The sequence below is a fragment of the Pleurodeles waltl genome, chromosome 12 (genome assembly GCF_031143425.1).
Source record: "Pleurodeles waltl isolate 20211129_DDA chromosome 12, aPleWal1.hap1.20221129, whole genome shotgun sequence".
In the NCBI taxonomy this organism is placed as follows: Eukaryota; Metazoa; Chordata; class Amphibia; order Caudata; family Salamandridae; genus Pleurodeles; species Pleurodeles waltl.
The window spans coordinates 283,872,276-283,899,073 of NC_090451.1; the positions used below are offsets into that span (position 1 = coordinate 283,872,276).

Below are 26,798 nucleotides of genomic sequence, written 5' to 3' on the forward strand. Positions count from 1 at the left end.
CAGAAACTCATTAAAAAGACACAGTTTAAATGAAGTCATGGTTGGTACGGATCAAAACACAAAAACGTATGTCTAAATAATCTCTTAAATTGGCTTAAAGAAACAAAGTAAATATAGGGTTACAAATTAAAATACAAAAACCCCTGAAATGCACGAATTTTGGTTACAAGCCATATCTTCCTCGCCTGCCATACAAACCATAATTCATACATCAAATGCAATACTTATTACATCACTGTATTTAGAGAAGTAACTTAAGAGCAGAACATCACTAGATGGAGAGACATTATCAAGAAATAAATCATACTGTATCCGTTGTCATCCATAATGCTAATGGTAAAATGAAATGTCATATCAGCAGTAAGATCATTATTCATGCTGGTCATATCATTCAACACATTGTAGGTGAGTTCATAAACATTACATCTGGTGTGCGAGCCGTAGTTAGAAACTAAAGCGTGCAAGATTATCTCGAGCACCTAGTAAAAACTGGTGAATTTCATTGTTTTTTTGTTTTAATTCATAAACATTACTGTACTTAGCCCCTTTGCTGCTAAGCCTAACCCTACCCCACCCCCTAGGGCTAAGCCTTTTTTGGCTATTTTTTTGGGGTAGTTCACGTTTAGGCCCCCATAACTTTTTGTCCACATAAGGTATCCACGCCAAATTTGTGTACCTTTTCCCAACATCCTGGGGATTCTAAAGGTACCCAGGGTTTGTGGATTCCTTTGGATGGGACCAAGAAATTAGCCAAAATAAAGCTATATATATATTATTTTTTTTAGAAACATGGTAAAAAACTTCTGCAGAAGAAAGCCTCTGTTTTTTCCCTGCAAATGGCACCAACAAAGGGTTTGCAGTGCTAAAATCACCATCTTCCCAGCTTTGAGGAACAAGCAGACTAGAATCAGAAAATCAAATTTTACTGGGACATTCCCCATTTTTCCTATTTTTTGTGCATTCATCCTCCTTCCAGTTAGCAACACAAATTGGTGTGAAACCAAGGGTGGATCCCAGAAAGGTATACATTTCTGAAAAGTAGACAACATTTTGAATCAAACAAGGGTCATTTGTGTTTATCCTTCAAGGTTTTCCTATAGAAAATATCACTTGAAATGAAAAAATATTGAAATTGAGCTGAAAAAGTAGCCATTTGTGTCTACACTTTTATCTGTAACTTTTTCTAAGTATGGCAGTTTTTTAAAGCAATATACTGTTCCTTCCGCTGCACCCTACTGGTTGCAGAGATATATAGGGCTTGTAGGTTCTCCAAGAACCAAAACTACCCAGAGCCAATAACTGAGCTGCACCTTGCAATGTTTTTTGTGTACCAGCAATTCCTTTGGTAAAATTTCAAGAGTGATAAATAGGTATAGAGGAAACCTATGTATTTCCAAAATAGGCACAAGATATGGAATTTAAAAGCAGTGGTTATTTGCACATCTCGGAATTTGGGGGTATCCATACTAGCATATCAATTAGAGGGCCTTTCTCAATGACTTCTTTCTTACACACCGTCTTACATGTGGAAGGTGAAAATACAGAGAAAGATCATCGGTAAGAACACTTGTTCTACTATCCTGTGTTCCCACAAGACTCCCGATAAAAATTATGGCTCACTTGTGTGGAAAGAACAGCGAAGAGCCCAAAAAGTATTGTAGAGATGTCAAAATTATTTAACACAAAATGACCTGTTTTTGCAAGGGGGGCACCTCTGTTTTTGGTTCTGGGCTCAGCAGCCATATAGGGAAACCTACCAAACCCAGACATTTCTAAAACATAGACACCCAACGGAGTCCAAGGAGGTGTGGCTTGCGTGGATCCCCCAGCGTTGTCTTACCCAGAATCCCCTGCAAACCTCAAATTTAGCTAAAAAATAAAATCACATTTTCTTCACATTTCTGTGTGGCATCACTGCAACGGCACAAATTTCCTGCCACCCAGCGTTCCCTTTGGTCTCCGATAAAAATGATACCATACTTGTGTCGGTGGGCCAAGTGCCTGAGTCAGGGAAGGGCCAAAAACATGTAGAAATTGAAGGGGAACCAAAGCAGGTCCAAAAGGACAGTTTTTTCACACGTTTTTAGGCTGACTCTGCTTTGGGCACCCACAGAAGTGGGGCAGAATTTTTATTGGTACAGGTAGGGCAATGCGGGATTTCCATCACACAAATGTATGGAAAATGTGAGATTTTAGGCAAAGTTGGAGGTTTGCAGGGCATTGCGGATAAAAAAAATGGTATGGAGTGCATGTGAAGCACACCGCCCTGACCTTCCCGAAATGTTAATTTTCAGAAGTGTCTGGTAGGTTTTTCCATGTGGCAGTGTACCCAAGCCACTCACCATTGCAAGTTGGACGATAATGGCAGTTAGCCAAGCTCTCCAGGTACATATGTAAAATCAAAACACAAGAGTCAAATGTCATTTTGCTTGCGACTGGAATGAGATAATTTAGTCCGCAGGTGGGGACTGAAAGACTGTTACTTCCTCGGGTGGGGGCATAACCATGCCCATGGTGGTGGGAAGTCCCCATCCCTCATTTTTTTATTTAGTCCCTGGCATCTAATGTGCTGTTTGTCCCTCCCCAGAGGTGGTATGTGAGTAATTACCCCATCTGCCATGCAGGCGGGCAGAAAGATTTTGTTCCCATTTATTTCAGGTGGGGGCATGGCCATGCCGCCACCTCTCATTAAATTTTTTTTTTTAAATAAAAAATCTTTCCTGATGTCTAGTGGGCTTTCTTACCCCCGGTGTAATAATCCTCATATGCCTACCCCGAGGGGGGCTTGGGGGGGGGCAGAAAGACTGTTTACATGTTTGGAGCGGGTGGGAGCATTGGTTAGCCCATTTTGGGCAGCTCCCCACTCCAAAGTTGGGGGGAAAAAATCCCTGGCACCCAGTGGGCTTTCTAGCCCCCTCTCCCTCCCCTGGGGGGGGGGGGGGGACAGGACAGATCACAGGCTATTTCCCCCATCTGCCCCCAAGAGGGGCAGACAGACTGACCATTTTTCTGGGGGTAGGGGCAATGACAGGGCCATCATGGCCGGCCCCCACCCCTACACTAATGAAATAAAAAAAATCCCTGGTGATCTAGTGGGCTTTCTGCCCCAGGGGCTATTGCCCAAACTGCCCCCCAGGGGTGGGGGGAATGAGGGGCAGAAGGACTGATTAGTGCCCGAATAGTACAGCATGAGCAAAAGCCCTTTCCCAAAGGGCTGCTCCCCCCCTCTGGTGTCTAGTGGAGTGGATACCTGCTTGGGGTATCACACTCCTTGGGTGATCCCTACTCCACTTGGGAGGGGTACTATTGGAAAGGGGAGATTCTCCCCTTTCCACAATACCTCTCCCATCTGGATCGGAGCTCGGGGCTGAGATAGCCCCATGAGCACCCATGCAGAGAAAGTGAAATGAGCCAATTGGCTTATTTCACGTTCATTTCCATAGAAATGACATCTGCACGCCGCCTGCTGATCGTCATTTCCCTGAAAACTAAAAGCAGCGTCGGGAGGTTGGGGACTGCTTCCACACCTCCCAACGCCATTTTTGGAAGCAGGAAATCCCTTGTGTGCAAGGACGGCTGGTAGCCATCCTCCCCACACAAGCACAGTGGCGGAAGACGGCTCCCAGCCATCCTCCACATGGAAGGGGTTAAACTGTGAGTATTAAAGTGTGTATTTATATATGGTGTGTGTGATAGAAAATAAAGTTACTTAAAGTAAATTAAGTAAATCAGCATAAGAAGTCTCTGCGTCCTTGTAGTTTTTGTTTGCACTGTAGAATTTCTGCAGTGATATCGGTGGGAGTCTGCTTCCATTTGAATTCACAAATTACTAGACTGAAATGTTTTCTAGGTTGCAAGGGCAAAGAGCAGACAAAAGGCAGATGGAGAAGTTTGACGTGTTCGGCTGCGTGCAGGTTTGCAGTGTGTGAAGCAGGTTAATGGTGTGTAGGTGTTTTGGCGCCTGTCTAGATTTCACAGTGCATGTTTCTCAGTGACAGACACACCAGTGTTATAAAACAATGCCAGCACCAAAAAAACAGGTGCTCAAATGGAAAAAGCCGAATGCTGGGAAAGCTTTTTCTTTCGAGAGTTTGGGACGACCTGATCCCAAGATAGCCATTTGAAGTCTTGCAAGAGCACAGCTTTTATTATTGCTCCCAAAAGACTTAGGGGCAACCATTGTTAGGTCATGTTTCCCAAACTGCTAAAGGACAACCTCGTTGGGCGGCTATTTTAAGGTCAGTGTGGAATTTGACTCCTGACAAGTGTTCAAAAATCCCTGTTGCACAGACTATATTTATAACAACAAGATTGCTTTCTGTATAGAATACATACATGAGATAAAGAAATTAATGTGACAAAATGGTTGAATGTACTTTTCAGAAGTAAAAGTAGTGTAGGCACTTCCAATTGTTTGATACACCAAACAACCAGTAGCATGAAGGTAAAACTAAAATAGCCTCTGAGTGATCCAATAAATATAAATATAAAAACAGAGGGCGAGAGAAAGAGAGAGAGAGAGAATATTCATATTTTAGTGGAGCATCAAATACAGGAAGGCAATATGTTAGTAGGTCACGTAAAAGGCTCCTAGAATGAGGAACATTCACCAAAAACCAGTAAAACATAAACTTACATTAGCTTAGCAGCTGCTAGTGCTCTTCCTGGATCTGCAGAACCCTGCAAAAAAAAAAAACTGTTTAGAAAACATGGTTGATCTTTCTTTTAGGATGTCTTCTATTACATACCTGTGGGAATCCTCAACCACTTTTTGACAAGATCGGAAACTTTAGCAAACAGCTTGTACTCTGTATGCCCTGTCGAAGAATTAGGAATAACTCTTGTCTCTGATGCTTTTTTAATCTCTATGTGGAGCTGCTTGAGAAACTTCCAATGGGCTCTGTCATCTTCATCCAGCAGTACACAGACAACAATGGCCTCTAACATGGATCATCTTTATAAACTATAAAAAGACTACAACGGATTCAGAATTCTGCTGCCACACTACTCCTACATGTAAAGCCACAAGCCCACTTCTCCCCCTGCACTTGAGGGCCCTACAATGGCTACCAGCTTCCAGAAGATCCACCTTTAAGCTGCTTTGTATGACCCACAAAGCAATATGTGGAACAGAACCGCTTTTCATCAGGAATAAAATCGCCAAATACATTCAACAAAGGAACTGCAGCTCCAGATTGGCACCTTGCTTCAAACACCCACCATACATGAACAAAACCATACGTGGCACATCCTCTCCGTCCAAGCAGCCCAGCTATAGAACTCATTACCCCGAAACATAAGATCCACAAATAACTATCTTATCTTCAGAAGACTACTCAAGAGTTGACTCTGTGCTACATAACCACCAAACTCAAACACTAATGTACAGCATATCCCTCTGTATATAAACACCTGATTATATATACACATATCTAGATATGTGTACTTCTTTGTACAAATATCTAAAATAATTATGTTTTTTAAAATGCATGGATACTCAATAGGACTGCCCAACAAATATATATATATATATAAAAAACGTATATATGTGTGTGTGGCGGTCATCACTAGGTAGTTTTGGTTAGGACCATGTTTCCATAGAAAAAGTATTTTTTACTTGCCTATATCTTTGGCACGGTTTGGTGAATTGTCACAGAATTCTCCCAAAAAAGTGCCCTGGTGATTCTTTTTGCGCACAAATAGTTTCGGGGTGGTCTGTCAAGCGGGGACCGAGAAAACAAATGGGGGGGTGGGTCAAAAAAGTTATCTTTACCATGTTAATTCCCCATAGGACGTTTAGACATGACTACAGCCCGAACCACTGAATGGAATTACATCAAATTTGTCAGAAAGCTAGCTTTCGGTAAGCAGATTATGCTTTTGCTTATTCAGTGTAAATCCGTTCAGTAGTTAGCGAGAAATTAAAGTAAACCCAAAATTGTATATCTGAGCTCACAAATATATCATAAATATTTGTGAATTTTTGCAAATGAGTGCACAAACAGAAGTGCTGTAATTGGCTGGCCACAATCTGAACATAAAGTTGCAGCTGCCATTTTATCTTACGGGAGAGAGTCCCTGGGGCTGAAAAACAAAATGAAAAGTAGCATAAGGGGTCTGGGTGGGAGTACTCTGACCCCAAAAGTGTGATTATAGGGATGTTTGAGGGTCAAATAATGGGTTTTACATGCTTTTTCTTCATCATGTGCAATATTCTCGAATAATCAAGATTAATAAAGATCACGAATAAGCAAAGAAAATGAAAACCAAAATTGATACTCATTCATACACCAATTAATTCACTCATACTCGCACTCAGACTCATGCGCCCACACAGACACCCACTCACAGGCTCCCCCACCCACTTTCAGACCCACTCAGACACTCATGCACCCAGTCACAGCCCCAGTCAGACATTGATTCACCCAGTCAAAGACCCACTCACACACTGACGCACCCACTCACAAACCCACTCCGACCCTCCCACACCCACTCACAGACCTCGACACTCAGGCACCCACTCACAGACCCACTCAGACACTGAGACACCCACTCACAGACCCTGACACATCCACTCAGACCCAGACTAACATGCACCCACTCCGACCCTTGCACACCCACTCACAGACCCAGACACTGACAGACCCACTCAGACACTGACACACCCACTCACAGACCCACTCAGACCCTGACACACCCACTCAGATCCAGACTTGCATGCACCCACTCACAGACCCACTCAAGACACTGACACACCTACTCACCTGCCCACTCAGACCCTGACACCCCCATTCATAGACCCACTCAGACCCTAATGCGCCCACTCACAGACCCACTCAGACACTGTCGCACCCACTCACAGAGCCACTCAGACCCTCAGGCAACCACTCACAGACCCAGACACTCACATACCCACTCACCGACCCACTAAGACCCTCATGCACCCACTCACAGAACCACTCAGATCCTCACCCACCGACTTTCACACCCAGACAGACACAATCACATCTAGAGACACCCTCTCACACCTATTCTCACACAAAGAGAGACAGACTGTTCAGCTGTGCATGGTGCGGGGTTGGTAGTTATCACAGGTTGGTTTCAGGCCCTGTGGCAGATGTGCACGGTGGTGGCTGGATTAACGTATAGTAATGAGAATTACTATACGTTAAAAAAATAATAATAATAATTCACTGAAAAAAAACAAAGGTTACGGGGCATTATTGTTAGGAATTAGAATAAAAAAATTAAAAAACACTGGGAAAAACAAAGGTTGCAGGGACGTTCTAGTTAGACTCACATTTTAAAAGTACAAAACCATAGAAATTCACCTGTTGTGGTTAGTTATCTCAAATAACTATAACTTGTGCCCTATAGTAACTAGAACTCACGCCCTCGCCATCCACTGCTAATTACCTCACAAATTACAGCACTCATGACATCTTTGATAACATCACTAATAAAATCAATGTAATATTTGCAATAAAAATGTTTACGAAAAAACTGCATGACAGGGGTGCGAGTTATAGTTACTATAGGGCACGAGTTATAGTTACTTGAGATAACTATAACATGTTAATTTCTGTGGTTTTGTACGTTTAAAATGTGAGCCTAACTATAACCTTTGTTTTTTTCGGTGAATTTCTATGTGTCTTTTAATTCTATTTCCTAACTATAATGTCCCTGTAACCTTTGTTTTTTTAGGTGAATATATATATATTAGTTACAGTTAGGACCATGTTTCCATAGGAAAAGTGTTTTTTTGACTTGCCAATATCTTTGGAAAATTTTGTGAAGATCTGTCAAACAGAGCCAAACAAAAGTGTGCTGGTAATTCTTGATGTACATGTAAAGTTTCAGGGTGATCCGTCAAGAGGGGAATGAGAAAAAAGGGGGGGGGGGGAGCGCTCAATAAAGGTGTGAATCCAATGACATCAGCCCGAACCGCTGAACGGAATGACTCTATATTTGGCAGAAAGCTATATTTTAATCCGCAGATGGTGCTTTTTGTTATTTTGCTATGAATCCGTTCAGTAGTTGTTGAGAAATTTAAGGAATTCCAAATTTGTATATCTAAGGCCGCAGATCCTCCCTGACGACTTTGCAAAGAACAACGACCTTGTGCAGGGAAATGCAGCACTCTGATTGGCTGCCAACACTTCAACCAGGAAGGGTTGGCAGCCATCATGGAACTCTGCTTCAGCCAAGTCTCACAAAAAAAGTGAAAAAAGAAAAGAAAAAGGGGGCAGGTTAGGAATACCTTGACCGCTAAGCCTTGTTCTTGGGTCCCAGCCAGGGTAAAAAAGCATTTTTTTTTTCAAATTAAATGTAGAGAAAAAAATAAAAACACAAGCGTGGTCTCCAGCGCTTGTTTTTAAATAAGCCCCCAGTTGGGCAAGGTCCCGGGGCATGCAGTGCTTTGTAATAAAAAATAAAAAAAGCCCCTCCAAGGGCTTATTTATTCACCGGGGACTGCCACCTCTCCGCACTTACAGCAAATACTGTGCAGGTCCCCCACGCACAGTGGACTACCACCTTCCCAATTCCCAAGAAAATGTTAACTGTAATGCAGGACCCACCGGGGACCGCCACCCCAATCCAAAATTCAATAATTATAAAAGGCCCCCACCTTCCCGGGGCTACCATATATAATAATAATAATATATAATTAGGGGGGCCATTGCGGAACCCCGGCCCCGGGGACCACCACCTCTCAGGGGCTAACTAAAAGGCTGGAGGGGGGGTCATGCGGCCCCCCTCGTGGAGCTAATAATGGCCCTAGGGACCACCACCCGCTAGGGCCAGCTCCTGCTATGTCCTGGGGTTCCCACCCCAGGGACAAAGCTGTTTGCTCTGACTTGGCCTCAGCATTGACAGCTCCCGCAAAGTCAGAGCAAACTCTCTCGTTCCAGCGGGCGTGCGCTGTAAAAGTCTCATCCGCTGGAAGCAGAGGTTTCATCTCTTTCCCAAAGAGCAATTCATACAGCAATTCATACAACCAGTCACTTACCCATATAGCTACTCACACAGCCATACACTCACCCATACAGCCTCTCAACACAGCCATTCACACATCCATACAAGCACTCACATCTGCTCATTCACCCAGACACTTACTCTACAATACAGCTACTCAAACAGCCACTCACTCACCAATACAGTCACTTACAGAGCCAGTCATTCACTCGTACAGCCATTCAGACACCCACACATTCACCCATACACAGTCACTTACATACCCACTCATCCACCTATACAGCCACTCACACAGCCACTCACTCTCCCATAGAGCTACTGATACACCCACGCACTCCCCTAAAAGTCACCCACATAGCCACTCACTCACACAACTACTCACATACCTACTTATACACCCATACAGTCACTCACACGCCCATACAGGCACTCAGACACCCACTCACACATAGATACACACAGCCACTCACATTTTATATGTTAGAAACAGTATCACTCAGTAGTACAGAAAGTATACTACTTTAATGTTTCTAGTGCTCTGGTACATATGCTCATAAGCATTTAGAAAAAACTCACTGGATGATGTCATCAGTGATTTCATTCGAGATGTCATAGTGATGTAATATGTGAGGTCTTAAGCAGTACATTAGGGGGGTAAGGTATAGTTAGCTCAGGTAACTAGAACTACTGAATTCTACTGGTCGTGGAACCTTTGTTTTTTTCAGTGTATATATACACACACACACACACACACACACACACACACGTGTGAATGTATGTGTATAGTTTTCATATATGTTATTTGAATAGATACTTATGGGTCTCTGGTTTATCTATCAAAATATGTAAATATTATCATAACTATTTTTTCTACCAGTAGTTCACCTTTTAAATATTGAGGAAAATATAAAATTACAAAAAATATTTGTTACAAAAATAAAAAAAGTAAATTTGCTTAAAGTACAGCAACATTTGAAAGACTGAGTTTGTAATTGAAATCTCTAAATATTCTCTTCTTTATCGTTGTATACCCTCTCTATGTACTTATGGATCTAAATATTTATTACTTTACTCCTACTGTCGAAAAAATAATGTTAACCCTATCCACTGCACTACTCAATGTCTCACCCTATACCTCTCTCAATATATCCTCTGCCTTCACTCTCTGACTCAACCCAAACCTCATTCTAGTACTAGGATCCCCAAAATAATCCTTTCTAGATTCTTCCTTCCTTGGATCCCACCAAACCTAATTTTACTACTATGATCTCCCAAACAACCCTTTCTAAATTCTACATCATGTATCCCTCCTAAAGACTTACCTCCTCCATCTCTCCTTTTACTCACCTCAAACCTCATCTTACCACTATGATCTCCCAAATAACACTTTCTCGACTCTTCCCTCTTCTATTCCTTCATTATCCTATTCAATGCAACCAACATACACAGCTCAAAATAAATAAATGGTTACTTACCAGAAGGAGTAGTTTTGCAACTGGAAGAGTTGTCTGGATTCACATGCTGTGAATTAGTCTGCCATCTAGTGGCTGGGTATAGAAGTGTTCTACGTTTCCCTTTTTCTTTTTCTTTTTTGCTGTGAGCGTGTTGAAACCTGGAGGTGAAGAGTTGGCATTTTTTGCTCTCTTGTGCTGCAAATAGATCAATTGTTGGTTTGGCCCCGGCTCTGAAGATCTTCTCCAGAGTTTCCTATTTTAGTTCCCACTCATGTGAGATGCTTCCTTGTCTGCTTAGTCTGTCCACCTCTGTGTTTTCTTTCCCTGGTAGGTGGTCCATCTGCAGGTTGATCTTCTTTGGGATTACCCAGTACCATATTTCCTTGGATAGCTAAATGTCCCTTTGTCATCTTTGTTTTGTTTTCACCTTTACCAGCCAGTCACCTATGTATGGGTACAAATATATTCCTTTCCTTCTCAGAAAGGCTGCGACTGCTACAAGGCATTTTGTAAAGAACCTTGGTGCTGATCTTTTGCCAAAGGGTACCACTCTGAATTGGTAGTGTACTTTCTTGAGTACAAATCATAGGTACCTTTTCTGTGCTTGATTCAAGGGTATGTGTAGATAGATATCCTTCAGATTTAATGTTGCCATCTACTCCCCTCTTTGTAGGACTGGAATTACTTCTTGAAGTGTTGTCATCGTGAAATGTTGTGTGCGGGTGAACTTGTTTATGAACCTGAGGTCCAGAATTGGTTGTAGGGGGAGGTCTTATTTTGGAACCAGGAAGTATGATGAGTAGTTCACATTGTTTAGTTCTTTTACTGGTGCCTTTTCTATTGCTTGCGTTGGAAGAAGTTCTCTGACCTCTTTCCTCTGGTATACGAGCTCCACCTTTTGATATCTTTTTGGTTTTGGGGAAATTGGTGGTGGTATTTTGATCAGTTTTCTGCAGTAACCCTGACTTATCACATTTAAAATCAAATTGTCTGCGGTGATTTCTGCCCACTGTTGTGGGTCATTTCCTATTCTGCCTCCCACAGGTGTTTTGTGGGGGCCGGTTTGTGTTGTTAAGTCACTTATTGGTGGCTCCTCCACCTCGGAGAGCTTGTACTCTTCCCCGAAAGGGCCGTTGTGCAGGGTGCTGACACTGATGGTATTTGATCTGCTGTGCACCTTGTTTGGGCTTGCTGTTGTTGTTGACCCAATGGCAAAGGTCCCCTACCTGTAGGTCTTCTACTGTGCTTCCACCCCTTCTGAATGCACATCTGCATTGCAAGGCTCCCATCACCTTAGCCATCTCATTGTCTTTTTCAATATGCTGTAAGATCTCATCCAACACCTGGCTAAATACTGCCTCACCTGTAAAGGGTTAGTTGATGGTGGAGGCTTGTACTTCCTGTTTGAACTCTTTCTGGTGGCGGGCCTATTGAAGTGTGTGCATTACTTATCTTTCTGGCAGTAGCAACAATGATGGAGTCTGCTCATGTGTTCCCCTGGATGTATCTGGGTTCTTTTTTAGAGGGCTTAGAGGGTTCCCGAAAGGCCTCTTTGCCCGATCGAAAATGTTAGGTAGCATTGGGAGGTATAGGTTACCCTCATTGGCTGGCATCAAAGTTTCTAGGAGGAAAGAGTAATCTCCTTTCATCTCCTCCAGTGGGACCTCATACGTGTCTGCAGCCCTTCTGACCAGACTGTTGTACACAGAGAGGTTGTGGGGCAGGGATGGTCTAGAGGTGTAGGTATCTACGTCGTCTTCTGGGTTCTGTGTGTCGAGGTCGTTCCATGGCTTCTCGCCAAACCCTCTTGTTCCTTCTTCCCCTTTTGGTTCACAGAACTCTTCTTCGGCTTCTCTGCGGTTGAGTAGGTGATTGTCTCAGGCGTTGCTGGGGGTTCTAATGCGGATTCCTCCTCTTCGCGTTGAAGGCTGTCAAAGGTTTACTTAGAATTTGAAATTCCATTAAGAAGTCGCTTAACTCCTCCTTCGTTTGAAGAAGTGCCACCAATTCTCCCTCAACCTTCACTTTTTCCTTTCCACTTCTTGTGCCTTTTCAACATCGAGCAAGAGGATGGTCTTTTCTTCGGTGTCAACGGTTCGGCATCCCACGGTCTTGGTTTTCCCTTCATGGTTTTGCGACCTGCCAGGCATTTTGGCGCTTTGCCTCCATCAGTATCCTGTGGCTAGGATCCATGGGCTTCTTTTGCTCATGGCTGACCTTCGATTTTTGATTTCTTTGAAGTTGAGGCTGTCTTGTGCAGCTCTTTTTCTGAGGTTTTAGCCTCTAAGCCTTTTGGTGGTTTGTTTACCTTTAGAAAATTTCCTTCAGCATCCTTCGCTGCCTTTTTTTCCGCTTGCCTTCTTTTGGCATCTTCTTTGAAGATCTCGATGCCCGATCCTCCATGAGCTGTTGCTGCTTCCTTGACACTTTTTTTGCCGTTGCTGAATAATCCCAGATCTTTGAGCCACATATGTGGCTTTTGGTTGCTGGACATGGTCTTATAGTGTTCCAGCCTCCGTTTTAGACATACCTTCAGGGCATTTGGTAAAAACGTGGCGCAGTGCAGGCATCGCAGTCCTCATCAAGGTGGCCTTTAGGCAGACAGAGGTTGCAGATTTTGTGGAGGTCTCGCCGTGCGAACTTGTGGTGCAACTTTGGGCCAAATGTAAAGGTTTTTTTTCTATTACTCCTACCTTGCCTCATTCTCTGACCATGTGCTGGTCCCCTGTCGCATGTCTCCTACATCTGGATCGATTACTTAGTGTTTTTCTCTGTACATTTTTGCAAAAACCTTTGTGAGCTCCTCCGTTACTTCCAGACCCAACGGCAGAACAAGAATCTGAAGATGGCTACCATGCACAGGAACATCCGGGGCATCATCCGACGACACACAGGGGATGGACGTACCATCACAACAACACCCACGAAAAAAACAAAATCATCAAATAAATAAATACATAAAAAGGGGGAAACTCAGACAATTCCGCCCACAACTACCAGATGGCAGAATAATGCACAGCACGTGTAATCTAGCACAAATCCTTTTTGGGTTCTGGAATAGCAAGCTACTCGCCAGGGGTAGTAAGTGGTATATAAATACAGTTACAAACCATTGTATCTTTAAATTTCACCAGGTGGCATGCCTACGTGGAATTCGCAGAGACACTGTACTGCTTGCCATTTACTTCAAATTTATTTTGCTGAAGGAAAGCTTGCTCTGCCTAATCCTTCACTGGCTGCACACCTTCCTTCCAAGTATGGTTGTTGGCTGTTTTCCCACGCATACTTCTGCTTTATTCTGATTTATTCTACAAGAACTTAAATAGCGGTTTTGGCTCCAAACTGCAGTTTCCAGCCACTTTTATTACCAAACGTTTTTGATCTACACCTCGACTGGTGACTGGAGCCTACAGGTTCACATTTAGACTCGTTTAAGATACATGGCTTACGATTGGCTCTATTAGATCAACAGGCTTCATAACTCAGAAGCGCCCAGGGTTATTCACACTGATAATCAAAAGCACCCCGTCATTTCCAGGTGGAATGGCACTAGGTATTCGATTCGATCCGATCCATGCTTTTTCTGCGCATGCTCCACAGCTGTGCCTAGGGATGTGTCTTTTCAGACCTTGTTATATATTTACGAAGGCTTCGAAGACATTTCTCCAGGCCTTCCTTATACTGATGCTACTACTTTGTTTTGGAGTGCCATTTTTTCCTCGCTGCTCATTTTTGGCATTTTTTTTTTTTAAATTACAATTTTATTTTTCTTTGATGTGTTCGAGGTTACTGTACTGCACTCTGCTAGGCCAGTTCATTTCTGCACTTTGTACATATTTCAACTAAATACATAAGTATGACACTGCCTGGTACTTTTGGAGCATCATGGCTGCACTTTGTAAATGTTTCAACTGAGTACATAAGTAAGAAACCGCCTGGTACTTTTGGAATTAGGCAAACAGGAATTTCCTTTGCTTTTACGGTCTATTATTCATTTTACTTGGGACGCTTCTCTTGCTTTACTTGAGGATAAAGTCGTAGTAAGCAAGAGTTACAAAATCTGAATGAAAAATGACTGCACACCCTAATAAGACAACTTCCTATAACATTATCTGAGTTCTGCTTGGTATAGCACACATGGTTAACATGCAATACCACCAAAATCCACTTCTTTTAATGGACCAATACTAATCCCTATATTGTTCAGTTATAGTTGAGTGCTAGTTTCTTCGAGACAAGCTATACCTAACAAAAAACAAAAACTCAATTTAGCCAGACCTTAAAATCTTAGATTTTTTTTTGTTATTAACACAATCGATAGCACCTATCATTGATACTGGTTGAATTTATATACATTGCTGTGAATAGCAGTGTGTTTTTAATAAAACATAATTAATAAAGGAAAAACGATGCCACCTTTCCATGGTGTTTTTGTTCTGTGAAAACCATGACATTTGGAGGCCATGATCCAAGTAAAATGAGCCCTCCAGTTCTCTTCAGCTACATATGTTAGAGAAGCACAGATGTGAATTTAATGAACCAAAAAAATGCAAAACATATACATTCACAAAAGTTGTTTGCGTGTATAATGTTGACAATTTTGTCTAGTGCATTAATAGGTGCCCTACTGGATCTGCCAAAACTGCAAAATGTAACCAAAATTATTACTCACTGTGTAGAAGGCATATAGGATCAAAAGAAATGAATGTGACAAATAACACGGTCGAGTTTATTTTTCAAATTTAGAATAGTTCCTTATGCGTTCTAATGGAACCACTTCCTTGAAGGAGGAATGGTACATCGCCAGCTGATACCATGAGGTAATAGAGTAATACTCCTCTGGGTGAAGTCAAGCCAATTCAGCACATATTTTAAAGGATTGCTAAAAATAGATCATCCAGACAGCTATGCCCTCAAGCTAGACCTTAAAGGAAACTTGAAAAACCGAGAAAAGCCATGGAGTCATATTTCTCGTATTTTGTCATTCATCAACAAACTACTTTGAGGGGTCATTTAAAGTATGTAGGAAACAGTTAAAATGTGGTGAAATGTCTAGAAAGTGGGCTTCAACCCATTTGATGCTATTTTTTTACTTTTTGAGAGAAGTACTGCTTTATGTGCCAACGATTTGTGCTAATTTTACATCCACAGTTGTAGAAAAAAGAGAGAAACAATGCTTTGCCCATTTCTCTGTAACTTTATGATTGTGTCATGATTACGGGCTGTGGTAACGTTATTACTGAATCATGCTATAATAGCAAAAAAGTTAACATTCTGGAAATGACAAGCTAGGTGGTGGGGTTCTCCTATCTCCCAAATGGCACTATAGACGAGCCCCACTGTAGGCAAACAGTAGAAAGCATTCCATCAGAGTTCTGAAAACACTTCCACTGATGCCCTAGAAACGTTCTTATAACTTATAGGTACTCAAAAACATTTTTTAGGGGCTAAAGGAATGCTATGTAGTATGACAGAGGGCTGTACAGCTGCCAGCACAGTAGGGTCTGGGGATGTGGGATGCAGTGGCGGCCGGCACTTTGGGAGGGGGGCGGGCGGGGCACAAACGCACACACAAACACACACACACACACAAAGGCTCATTATTTCACACACACAGACACGCATGCACGCTCACCCATTAACACTCATTCCATTCAAACATACACGCACGCACCAAACATTCATTTTCCAAGATCACACACATTCATTCTTTCACACACACACACGCACGCACTCACATCCATTAACAACACTCATAACACTCAAACATGCACGCGCGCACCAAACATTCAATGTAAAACATAACAGACATACATACATACATACATACAGGGAGTGCAGAATTATTAGGCAAATGAGTATTTTGACCACATCATCCTCTTTATGCATGTTGTCTTACTCCAAGCTGTATAGGCTCGAAAGCCTACTACCAATTAAGCATATTAGGTGATGTGCATCTCTGTAATGAGAAGGGGTGTGGTCTAATGACATCAACACCCTATATCAGGTGTGCATAATTATTAGGCAACTTCCTTTCCTTTGGCAAAATGGGTCAAAAGAAGGACTTGACAGGCTCAGAAAAGTCAAAAATAGTGAGAGATCTTGCAGAGGGATGCAGCACTCTTAAAATTGCAAAGCTTCTGAAGCGTGATCATCGAACAATCAAGCGTTTCATTCAAAATAGTCAACAGGGTCGCAAGAAGCGTGTGGAAAAACCAAGGCGCAAAATAACTGCCCATGAACTGAGAAAAGTCAAGCGTGTAGCTGCCACGATGCCACTTGCCACCAGTTTGGCCATATTTCAGAGCTGCAACATCACTGGAGTGCCCAAAAGCACAAGGTGAGCAATACTCAGAGACATGGCCAAGGTAAGAAAGGCTGAAAGACGACCACCACTGAACAAGACACACAAGCTGAAACGTCAAGACTGGGCGAAGAAATATCTCAAGACTGATTTTTCTAAGGTTTTATGGACTGATGAAATGAGAGTGAGTCTTGATGGGCCAGATGGATGGGCCCGTGGCTGGATTGGTAAAGGGCAGAGAGCTCCAGTCCGACTCAGACGCCAGCAAGGTGGAGGTGGAGTACTGGTTTGGGCTGGTATCATCAAAGATGAGCTTGTGGGGCCTTTTCGGGTTGAGGATGGAGTCAAGCTCAACTCCCAGTCCTACTGCCAGTTCCTGGAAGACACCTTCTTCAAGCAGTGGTACAGGAAGAAGTCTGCATCCTTCAAGAAAAACATGATTTTCATGCAGGACAATGCTCCATCACACGCGTCCAAGTACTCCACAGCGTGGCTGGCAAGAAAGGGTATAAAAGAAGGAAATCTAATGACATGGCCTCCTTGTTCACCTGATCTGAACCCCATTGAGAACCTGTGGTCCATCATCAAATGTGAGATTTACAAGGAGGGAAAACAGTACACCTCTCTGAACAGTGTCTGGGAGGCTGTGGTTGCTGCTGCACGAAATGTTGATGGTGAACAGATCAAAACACTGACAGAATCCATGGATGGCAGGCTTTTGAGTGTCCTTGCAAAGAAAGGTGGCTATATTGGTCACTGATTTGTTTTTGTTTTGTTTTTGAATGTCAGAAATGTATATTTGTGAATGTTGAGATGTTATATTGGTTTCACTGATAATAATAAATAATTGAAATGGGTATATATTTTTTTTTGTTAAGTTGCCTAATAATTATGCACAGTAATAGTCACCTGCACACACAGATATCCCCCTAACATAGCTAAAACTAAAAACAAACTAAAAACTACTTCCAAAAATATTCAGCTTTGATATTAATGAGTTTTTTGGGTTCATTGAGAACATGGTTGTTGTTCAATAATAAAATTAATCCTCAAAAATACAACTTGCCTAATAATTCTGCACTCCCTGTACATACATACACACACACACACACTTACCTTCAGCCTCGGAGGTCCCAGGAGGGTTGGGACTGCTGCCTTCCCTCATTGGCTGACCTGAGGTCAGCCAATGAGGGAAGGCAGCAGTCCCAGCCTCGTCACAGAGTGGGATGGGGTCAGTGAGACTCCTGACCCCACCCCACTCTGTGACAGTGTCACTGATTGACACTCGCCCTGGGCGCTTCAGGGCTTAAACCTGAAGCGCCCAGGGAGAGTGTCAATGGGTGACGCTTTCCTCGTCACCCAGGGGAGGGCCTCGAGGCACCTTTGCTGGGCCGAGGAGGTCACGCCCATAGGGGTCGTGATCTCCTCAGCCCAGCAAAGTTCAGCTCAGGCAGCCAGGAGTCTGCGCAAATCGCGCATGTCTGCTCCTGGCTGCCTGACCTGAACATGAAGAGTGTCTGTCAGGCTGACCTTTGTTCAGCCTGACAGACACTCTTCATGGGGTGGGGGGGCGTGGCCCCTCCGCCCTAAAGGACGGGCCGCCACTGGTGGGATGTAAGGTGGTCATAGGAACGGAGAAGCATGTGCATAAGTATAGACCATGCTTCTCCAGAGAGTAGCTTGTGAGCTGATAGTAGCTCTACAGCTACATGTATATAGCACTCCAGTCTGCAGCCCAGTGTACTAAATGAGAAACATTTGCATTTTGAAATTAATATATGTATACCAAAATTGAAAGTGTGAGTGAGAAAAGAAAACGTGTTTTTTCAGAACTCACAGGCTGATGTTTCGGACAAAAATCACTACTTTTTCATTAATATATTGAAAGCCGATATTTAAGTGATAAATAATGTGGTGTTGGGTATTGAGGCTATAATTGCTATGCATTACCCATGTAGACTTATTCCAAATTGGCAAAGCCTTTTTTAATATTACTGCTTGTAACTGTGCCTGATACCCTGAGGTGATCACTGCTAGTAATCCTGCATATAGTGGCTACTAACGTAATCGTGTGTGATTTGGTCTGAATTACAACATTCATATTATTCATAGCTTGGCATAATTTTCATTTGACATTAGTAGCTCTTTTAACATAAAAGGTTAGAGACCCCCAGGTATAGACTGTATGTCGTTGAGATATTCTGAGGGTTTCATTCCACACCGCCCTCTAAATTAGGCATGTAGTCTGAAGAAGAGACAACAATTTGACAATACTATGTTAAGCTGTATCTGAGTTGCTATCTCGCCACCACACTCTGGAACAAGTCTTTGCTTGCTTGCAGTTTTTATCTTTAGAGAGTCAAGAATTAACTTAACTATTGAACAGGAATGTAATGGAATCTAAGGCCTCATAATCTGCTTATGTCTCATATTTGTGAAAAATAGGAGTGCTTAGAAACAGGCTCAGTTAAGGTAGTGAGTGGTATAAAAAGTCATGGACAAAGACCCCACAATAAGGTTTACAAATCACTCAGATGAGAAGACACAAACACCTGCCCTCCACTTATAGACATGGTACAATAGGATAGTTTTAGCAGTGGCACAAGGAGATGTGACATTTAGGCTCTCATTATGACAATGGCGGTAAACTCCGCTTACCGCCACGCTAACAGCCGCCAACATACCGCTGCGGTGGCGAATATCTGTTCGCCATATTAACACACACACACACACACACACCAATCCCACCGAATACAGCCACATACACAAATCCGCCAGCCCAATGGTCAGTGGAAAAGTGGTAGTCCAAACACCCATACCGTTACGCCAACAAAACAACACCCATCACATTATGACCCACGAATCACCATGGTGGACATTCAACGGCAGTAAACCATTGGCGGTACATACGTCCGCACTCAGAATGGACACCCACATACAAAACAACACCACATTGGCCAATACTAAAGACACACACCTGACACTCAAACACACACCACAACCACACCACTATAAAACACACACCCACATTATCCACAACCCTTTACGAATACAAATCATTGCCACCAGACTGACACCAAGACCATTGCGACAAGTAGACACACACACCACATACATCCCTCACGCACCCCACATCTCACACTTCACCACATTACTCAACACACACCACACAACACCCATGTCCCCACAACAGCACCCCTTTTTCACTGATGAGGAGTTAAGGGTTAGGGCGGACGAAATTGCCAGGGTACAGCCAGAGCTGTTTGGAGCACAGGTACAATAGATTTCCATTGCCAGGAAGATGGAGCTATGGTGGAGAATCGTGGACAGGGTGAATGCCGTGGGACAACATCCAATAACAAGGGATGACATCAGGAAGAGGTGGAACGACCTACAGGGGAAGGTACGTTCCATTGCAGCAAGGCACCAGCTCGTCATACAGAGGACTGGCGGTGGACCCCCACCTCCTCCCCCACAGCTCACAGCATGGGAGGAGCAAGTCTTGGCATTACTGCATCCTGAAAGACTCACTGGAGTAGCCTGAGGACTGGACACTGGTAAGTCAATATTTACCACTTATCACCCCCCATACCTGCATGCCATCTCACACCCTCACCCTATAACTCCACCACATCCCACATACCACACCTACATATATGACTAACCCCAATGCCAAGCCCTGCATGCTATACCAATGCATGGACAGCCCTCCCAGCCCTTCATGGACACCCATCACAAAAGCATGCACAGCATAGGAAAACTAACAATCACACACTACATCACCATACACAAGCAAAAGGTTGCATCGCACCACCAACGACAGAGGGAAAGCCAGGGATGTACAATATGTCACATACATGAAGCATAATACATCACTTACATCCCCAGAGGTACCCCAGCCAATGTCAGCGGAGAGGAGGTGCCACGACTATCCAGTCCCCCAACAGAAGATGTCCCCAGTGATGACTAACTCTGGACTTCAGGATCTGGATGACCTAGGTGGCCCATCAGGGTCCACTGGACAGCCGGTCACCCAAGCCCACTCACAGTCCACCACAAAACCTCCTCCTTCAGTATCCAACACCACAGCACCCACCCAGCGTACCCACACCTCTGTCCCCAGGACACGTCAATCAGCAGTGTGCCCACCTGTACAGGGACCCTAGTCCACACTTCATACCCAAGACAGTCATGGGCTTGGGGGGTCAGTGGCAGTGGGCACACCGTTCAGGGGACACAGGCACAGGCCAACAGGGACACTTGGAGGCCTGCTGTGCGCCAGGGGGAGGACAGGAGCAGGGAACCGACTTTCCAGGAAGCACTCTCCGAGATCCTGGGAGCCTACCAACATTCCCAGAACACGATGGGCCAGAACCTTGACAACGTGCAGGAGAACAGACGAATGCAGGAGGGACAGTACCAGGGGATCCGGGAGGACTTGCAGGCCATTAACACCACCCTGATCTCCATAGCAGGGGTGCTGGCAGACATGGCCAACATCATTAGGGAGGCAACAGCACACCAGCGGGCCCCTACCACTAGCCGGTCCACTGACCAGCCCTCCACATCCGCTGCAGATAGTGGGTAGGAGGCCCAGCCACAGGACCCACAGGCCACCAGCACCACCCCTACAGAAGGTGAACCACGCCGTAAACGTTCCCTGCAACCCAGAGACGCTTGCCAAGACCACCGCCAGGAAATTGGACTCTCCTGATTGTCCCCCTTGTGTTCCACACTATCACCTTGTCCACTTTGAACTGCCTTTGCTCCCCTTCCTATGGCCACTTGGACACTGCACCTGTGCTACAAACAGACTGGAACAATACCCTGGACTTTCCTCCATCATCACCCCATTCCATTGCACTTTCCCCTCAATTACTTAGCACTACAATAAACACCCTTGAAACACAACTTGACTACTAGTGTTTTATGTATTGAAAATGTGCATTTATGGAAACAGTCACATCTAGTGCAAATGAGCTGTACACTGTGAGAGCATAGAAATAATGACCTGTAGCTGGCTGTAGTCAGCACATCAGTACACAGTTAGATCACTAACATCTGTAAAATGACGAGCCATAGGTGACAGTAAGTTGAGATGCAAAGGACGTTAATGCCATCAAGTTACAGCCACACAGAAAACATCAATAGTCAAAGGAATGTGCAGCTGCTCTATCTCACCTGTGTGTCATTGGAAGTACTGACGGATAACTGATGTTCTGTTGTCCTTATCCTCGTCCTCAGCCTCTTTATACTCCCTGTCCTCAGGGTCTACTGCTCCCACAGGGGCATCTCCAGTCTTCTCCTCCTGCAGAAAAGGTACATGGCATCTGAGGGCCAGGTTGTGCAACATGCAGCATGCCACTACTATCTGTTAGACCTTCTCGGGTGAGTAGCACAGGGATCCACCTGTCAGATGGAGACACATGGACTTCAGGAGGCCGCAAGTCCTCTCGATGATCCCTCTGGTTTGCCCATGTGCCTCATTATAACGTTCCTTTGCCCCTGTCCTGGCATTCCTCACAAGGGTCAGCAGCAACAATAGGTTTGGGTAGACAGAGTCACCTGCAAGTATTGAGGGACCACATTTAGCCTCACTCAATCCTATGGGGGGGGGGGGGGGGGGGGGGGGGGGAGAGGGAGACCTGAAGGCATACACTAACATACAGTGGGTGGGGACCAAGTCTCACCTATTAGCCACACCCTGTGCCTCTGTAGTTGGGCGATCACATTTGGGATGCTGCTATTCCTCAGAACAAAGGCATCATGCACCAACCCAGGATACGTAGCATTGACGTGGGAGATGTACTGGTCCGCCAGGCACACCATCTGCCCATTCAGTGAGTGGAAATTCTTACGATTCCTGAACACCTGTTCATTCTGGTGGGGGGACAAACGCAATGTGTCCATCTATCGCCCCAATAATATTGGGGATATGTCCCATTGCATAGAATCCAGCCTTCACAGTGGCCAAGTCTTCCATCTGGGGAAAAGAAATGTAGCTGCACGTGTCTCACCAGGGCAGACAAGACTCTTGCCAACACGACTGAGAACATTGGCTGTGACATTCCTGCTGCCAAGCCCACTGTCACTTGGAAAGAACCAGTTGCCAAGAAATGGAGCACTGATAGCACTTGCACAAGAGGGGGGATCCCACTTGGATGACAGATAAATGAGATCCAACTGGGCACACAGCTCTGTGACTGTGGCCCTTTCCAGGCTATAGGTGAGGATAATGTGCCTGTCCTCCAGTGTAGCCAAGTTCACAAGGGGTCTGTACACGAGGGTATGTCTCCATCTCCTATTCATCCGCAGCGGTAGGTATCTAAGGAACACAAGAGTAGGCTGTCACAATTGAAATAATGGAACCACAACTTCAGTGAACTTTGTGCACTTATGTAATGGGACAGTGTTAATGGCAAGGTGTGTGCCAATCTAATCTGTGATGCAGTTAATGTTGATATGACTGTTGCCCCGCCCTTGAAATGGCAATCACCTGTCCTTTATGCAGGGACAGGTGGAACTGAGGTAATTCCACCAACATTGGGAGTCGTGGCAGAAGGCGGTCTTGCACTGCCGTGCAATTCCTCATTGGATAATATGGGGCTCTATGAAGTACAGTGGCCAATGGAGATCTGTGCCAGCGGTGACGGTGTACACCGCCGCGGACGTGACCGTCATTTCCTTTCTGATTCCTCACTTGTTTCCTGACCTTCAACAGGAGAACACCTACACTGCGTGTGCTGCTGTGACCTGTGTCTGGAACCCACCATGGCCTGTGTGACCAGGGATAGGGCCCCTGCCTTCACTTCGGAGGAGCCGGAGCGACTGGTGGATGGGGTCCTACCCCAGAACCGACTGCTGTATGGGCCTCCAGACCAACAGGTGAGTACACATTGGGCACAATGCATGTGGGAAGGATGCATGGAGATGTGTGTGCAATCATCGTGTCATCGGGGAGGCGGGCAGAATGTCCTGTGGTGGTGTACATGGTGTGCGCCGGGCGATGTGTGTGCCAATGGTGATGGAAACGGGTATGGTGGGCCATTTGTGTGATAGGATGGACTGTTTGTTTAATGGTGTTCTCCTGTCTGTATTGCCTCTGCAGGTCAGAGCCCATCAAAAGAAGTGATTATGGTGTGCCATCGTCAAGGACGTGAGGACCCTGGGGGTCTATGGAAGGCGGAGCACCCACTGTCGGAAACGGTGGGAGGACCTGAGACGCTGGACACGGATGACCCCCCTGATGGCCTGAGGCATACTGGCGGAGGCCTACCCTAAGCTGGATGGGTGCTTGAGGGATTCAAAACAGCCTCAAGGGGGTGAGTATAGTGGGTATCATTCCAAAATTTGGCAGGTGGGATCCGGGTGGTGGATGTGAGTTAGTGGGTGCCCCTAAGGCCAGGCCAGACATTGCAGCGTGGGTCAACTCTAGGGTAATGGGTGTATAGCAAATGCAGGTAACCTAGATTGTTATCATTCCATTTCAGGGAGGGCTTCGTGGGTACCAGGAGGGGTGCAGTTGGTGGTGTGTGGCCCTCATCTTGCCTTACCATCTAGCCATATCACTGGCAGTGCAATGCATAGTGCTTAAGCCTGATCCCTGTGTGTGACGGTGCTGTGTATGCCAAATGTGGTGTTGGTGCAGTCAGTGACCCAGTGTTTCCTTTGTCTCTATCCCCCTCTTTTTTGTACCGTCATCCTGTCCTTGTGTGCATTAGCATCATCTGGCGGAGGAGCAGGGGCACCGGCGACAGAGGGAGTTGCATCCCAGAGGACCCAAGAGGCAGAGACCACCGATGCCGAGGGAACGAGTGGGACGGAGGGTGAGGGGACCACCACTGTGGAGACAGGAGGTGACAACACAGACTCAGATATCTCCTCCGATGGGAGCTCCCTGGTGGTGGCGGACACCTCTGTGACCAACCCAGCAGCAGGTACAGCCACCACCCCTGTACCAGCACTGCCCTCCCAGTAGCCCTTCAGCGAGTTGCCCGTGCCCGCTCACCCAGGAAGGTGGGCATCTCCTTTGCCCCAGGCTCCTCAGGCCCTGCCCCAGTGAGCCCTGCTGCACTGAGTGAGGAGGATATTGACCTCCTGAGAGCCATCTCTGAAGGGCAATCAACCATTGTGAATACCATCCAGGGGCCGGCATCCCAGATGCAGCAATGCAATGCATTCCTGGCGGGAATTCACAGTAGACTGGCGGCCCAACAGAGATCAATTCAGGCTCTGGCCTTCTCTCTGATGGCAGCCATTGTCCATGTTTCTACTGTCCCCCCTCCAACTACCACTTCTCAGTCCCAGTCTCCTCAACCCTAACCCATCCCAGGCACACATACTGACGAGCATGCACACAAGGCAACACCCAAGAGTGGCACAGGCAAACACAGGCACCACACTTCATCCCACAAGCACTCGCGCAAACACCAGACAGTTGCAGACACAACGACATCCACTGCCTCCATTGTCTCCCCTCCTCCTCCTGCTCCTCCTCCTTGTCACTTCCACACTCACACTTGCATGCACTGCACCACCATCAGCATCACCACACCAAGCAGCACACACACTTCGCTAGCAGACACCTCCACAACACCCATGCACACGTCCTGTGTCCTCTCCCACCCTGTCTGTCCCCCCCAAAGGACACAAACGCAAGCACTTACAAACCCAACAGCCATCTACCTCACATCAGCATACAGCCCATGCACCTGCACCCAAATCCAGCAGACATACACCTCCTACAACCACTCCCTCCACTCCCATCACTCCTCACTCCTCCTGCCCCCGTCCCTAAAAAGCTTTACCTTGCCCAACTTGACCTCTTCCTCCCCCTCCCCCCATCCTGCCTGTAAGAGCAGGGTCCCAATAACCAAGCCCAGCACCTCAGCCAAACAGTCCACACGGCCCCACCTAGTCATGGTGGGAAGTCAGAGAAGGATCCCACTCCACCAGCCACGAAGGGGAAGGATCTCACACCTCCAGCCAAGAAGGGGAAGGAGCCTGCACCTTCTGCTTTGAAAGGGAAGAAGCCCTTGACTCTTGCCCAGAAGGCTAAGGAACACGTACAACCTGCCATGAAGGGGAAGAAGTCATCAACCTCTGCCAGGAAGGGTAAGGATTCCATGCCCCATGTCATGGAGAGGATGAGCCATCTACTCCAGCGGAGGCTGTCAGGGTGACATCTCCACCACCACCAGCGGTCAAGGCGCCCCCACCACCAGCTGAGGAAATGCAGCCATCACCACTTGCAGAGGCTGCCCAGGAGGACACCTCTATCTGCCACTACACTGCAGCCATCACCACCTGCAGAGGCTGCCCAGGAGACACCTCAATCTGCCACCACACTGCAGCCATCAACACCAGTAGAAGCCATGTAGGCCACCCTCCAGGGGCTGCTGTACGAGGGGCCCCCTCCAGAACCAGTGGGAAAGTCACCCACTCCAGAGACTGTGGCTTTGCACTCCCCAGGACAGTGAACTGGGCATGGAGCCCCCTCCAGAACCAGTGGGGAAAAGTCACCCCTTTCCAGAAACTGTGGCCTTGCACTCCCCAGGACAGTGAACTGGGCATGGAGCCCCCTCCAGAACCAGTGCGCTTGTTCCCGACTTCGGCTGAGGTGCCCCCCCCCCCCCCCAATCCTCCTGAGGTGCCTGCCTACTTGCAAACTGATGCCCCTGCCGAGTTCTACCCGGATGAAGTCAGGATTCGAGTTGGGCCTTGGACTGTGACCTGTGGCCATGTGGGCCCTTTGAACATTGGACTGGGAAGTGTCCCTTTGTGTACATGTGTACATATCTGTTTCACTGGCAATTGGTTTGTTTATTAGCTGTTGATACTAATACGTTCACCTTGGTGCATTCCTGTTGTCCTTGCATTATTCTGCCATGCATCGGGTGCAAATTGTTTTTCGTGTGCAGCTGGCCGTGTGTATATTGTGTGTCTGGTGTGTGTTGTGCGTGTGTGTGCCACTCTCGATTTCCTCCCTCCCTCCCTCCCTTGTGTGCTAGACGGCTGTAGGAGGCTGGCCTGGCTTGTAGTGGGTACCAGAGGTACTTACACCT

At 45.7% G+C, this 26,798-nt stretch overlaps 1 protein-coding gene across 3 annotated transcripts in view; it reads right to left on the bottom strand.

Moving 5' to 3' along the window:
* The window catches only part of DUS2 (dihydrouridine synthase 2), a 403,339-nt gene that overhangs the window by 273,556 nt on the left and 102,985 nt on the right, over positions 1–26,798 (bottom strand). For all 3 annotated transcript variants that reach the window (XM_069216243.1, XM_069216241.1, XM_069216242.1), the window contains one exon: positions 4,637–4,680. In XM_069216243.1, coding sequence (XP_069072344.1) covers positions 4,637–4,680 — 44 coding nt within the window. The remainder of the gene's footprint in view (positions 1–4,636; positions 4,681–26,798) is intronic.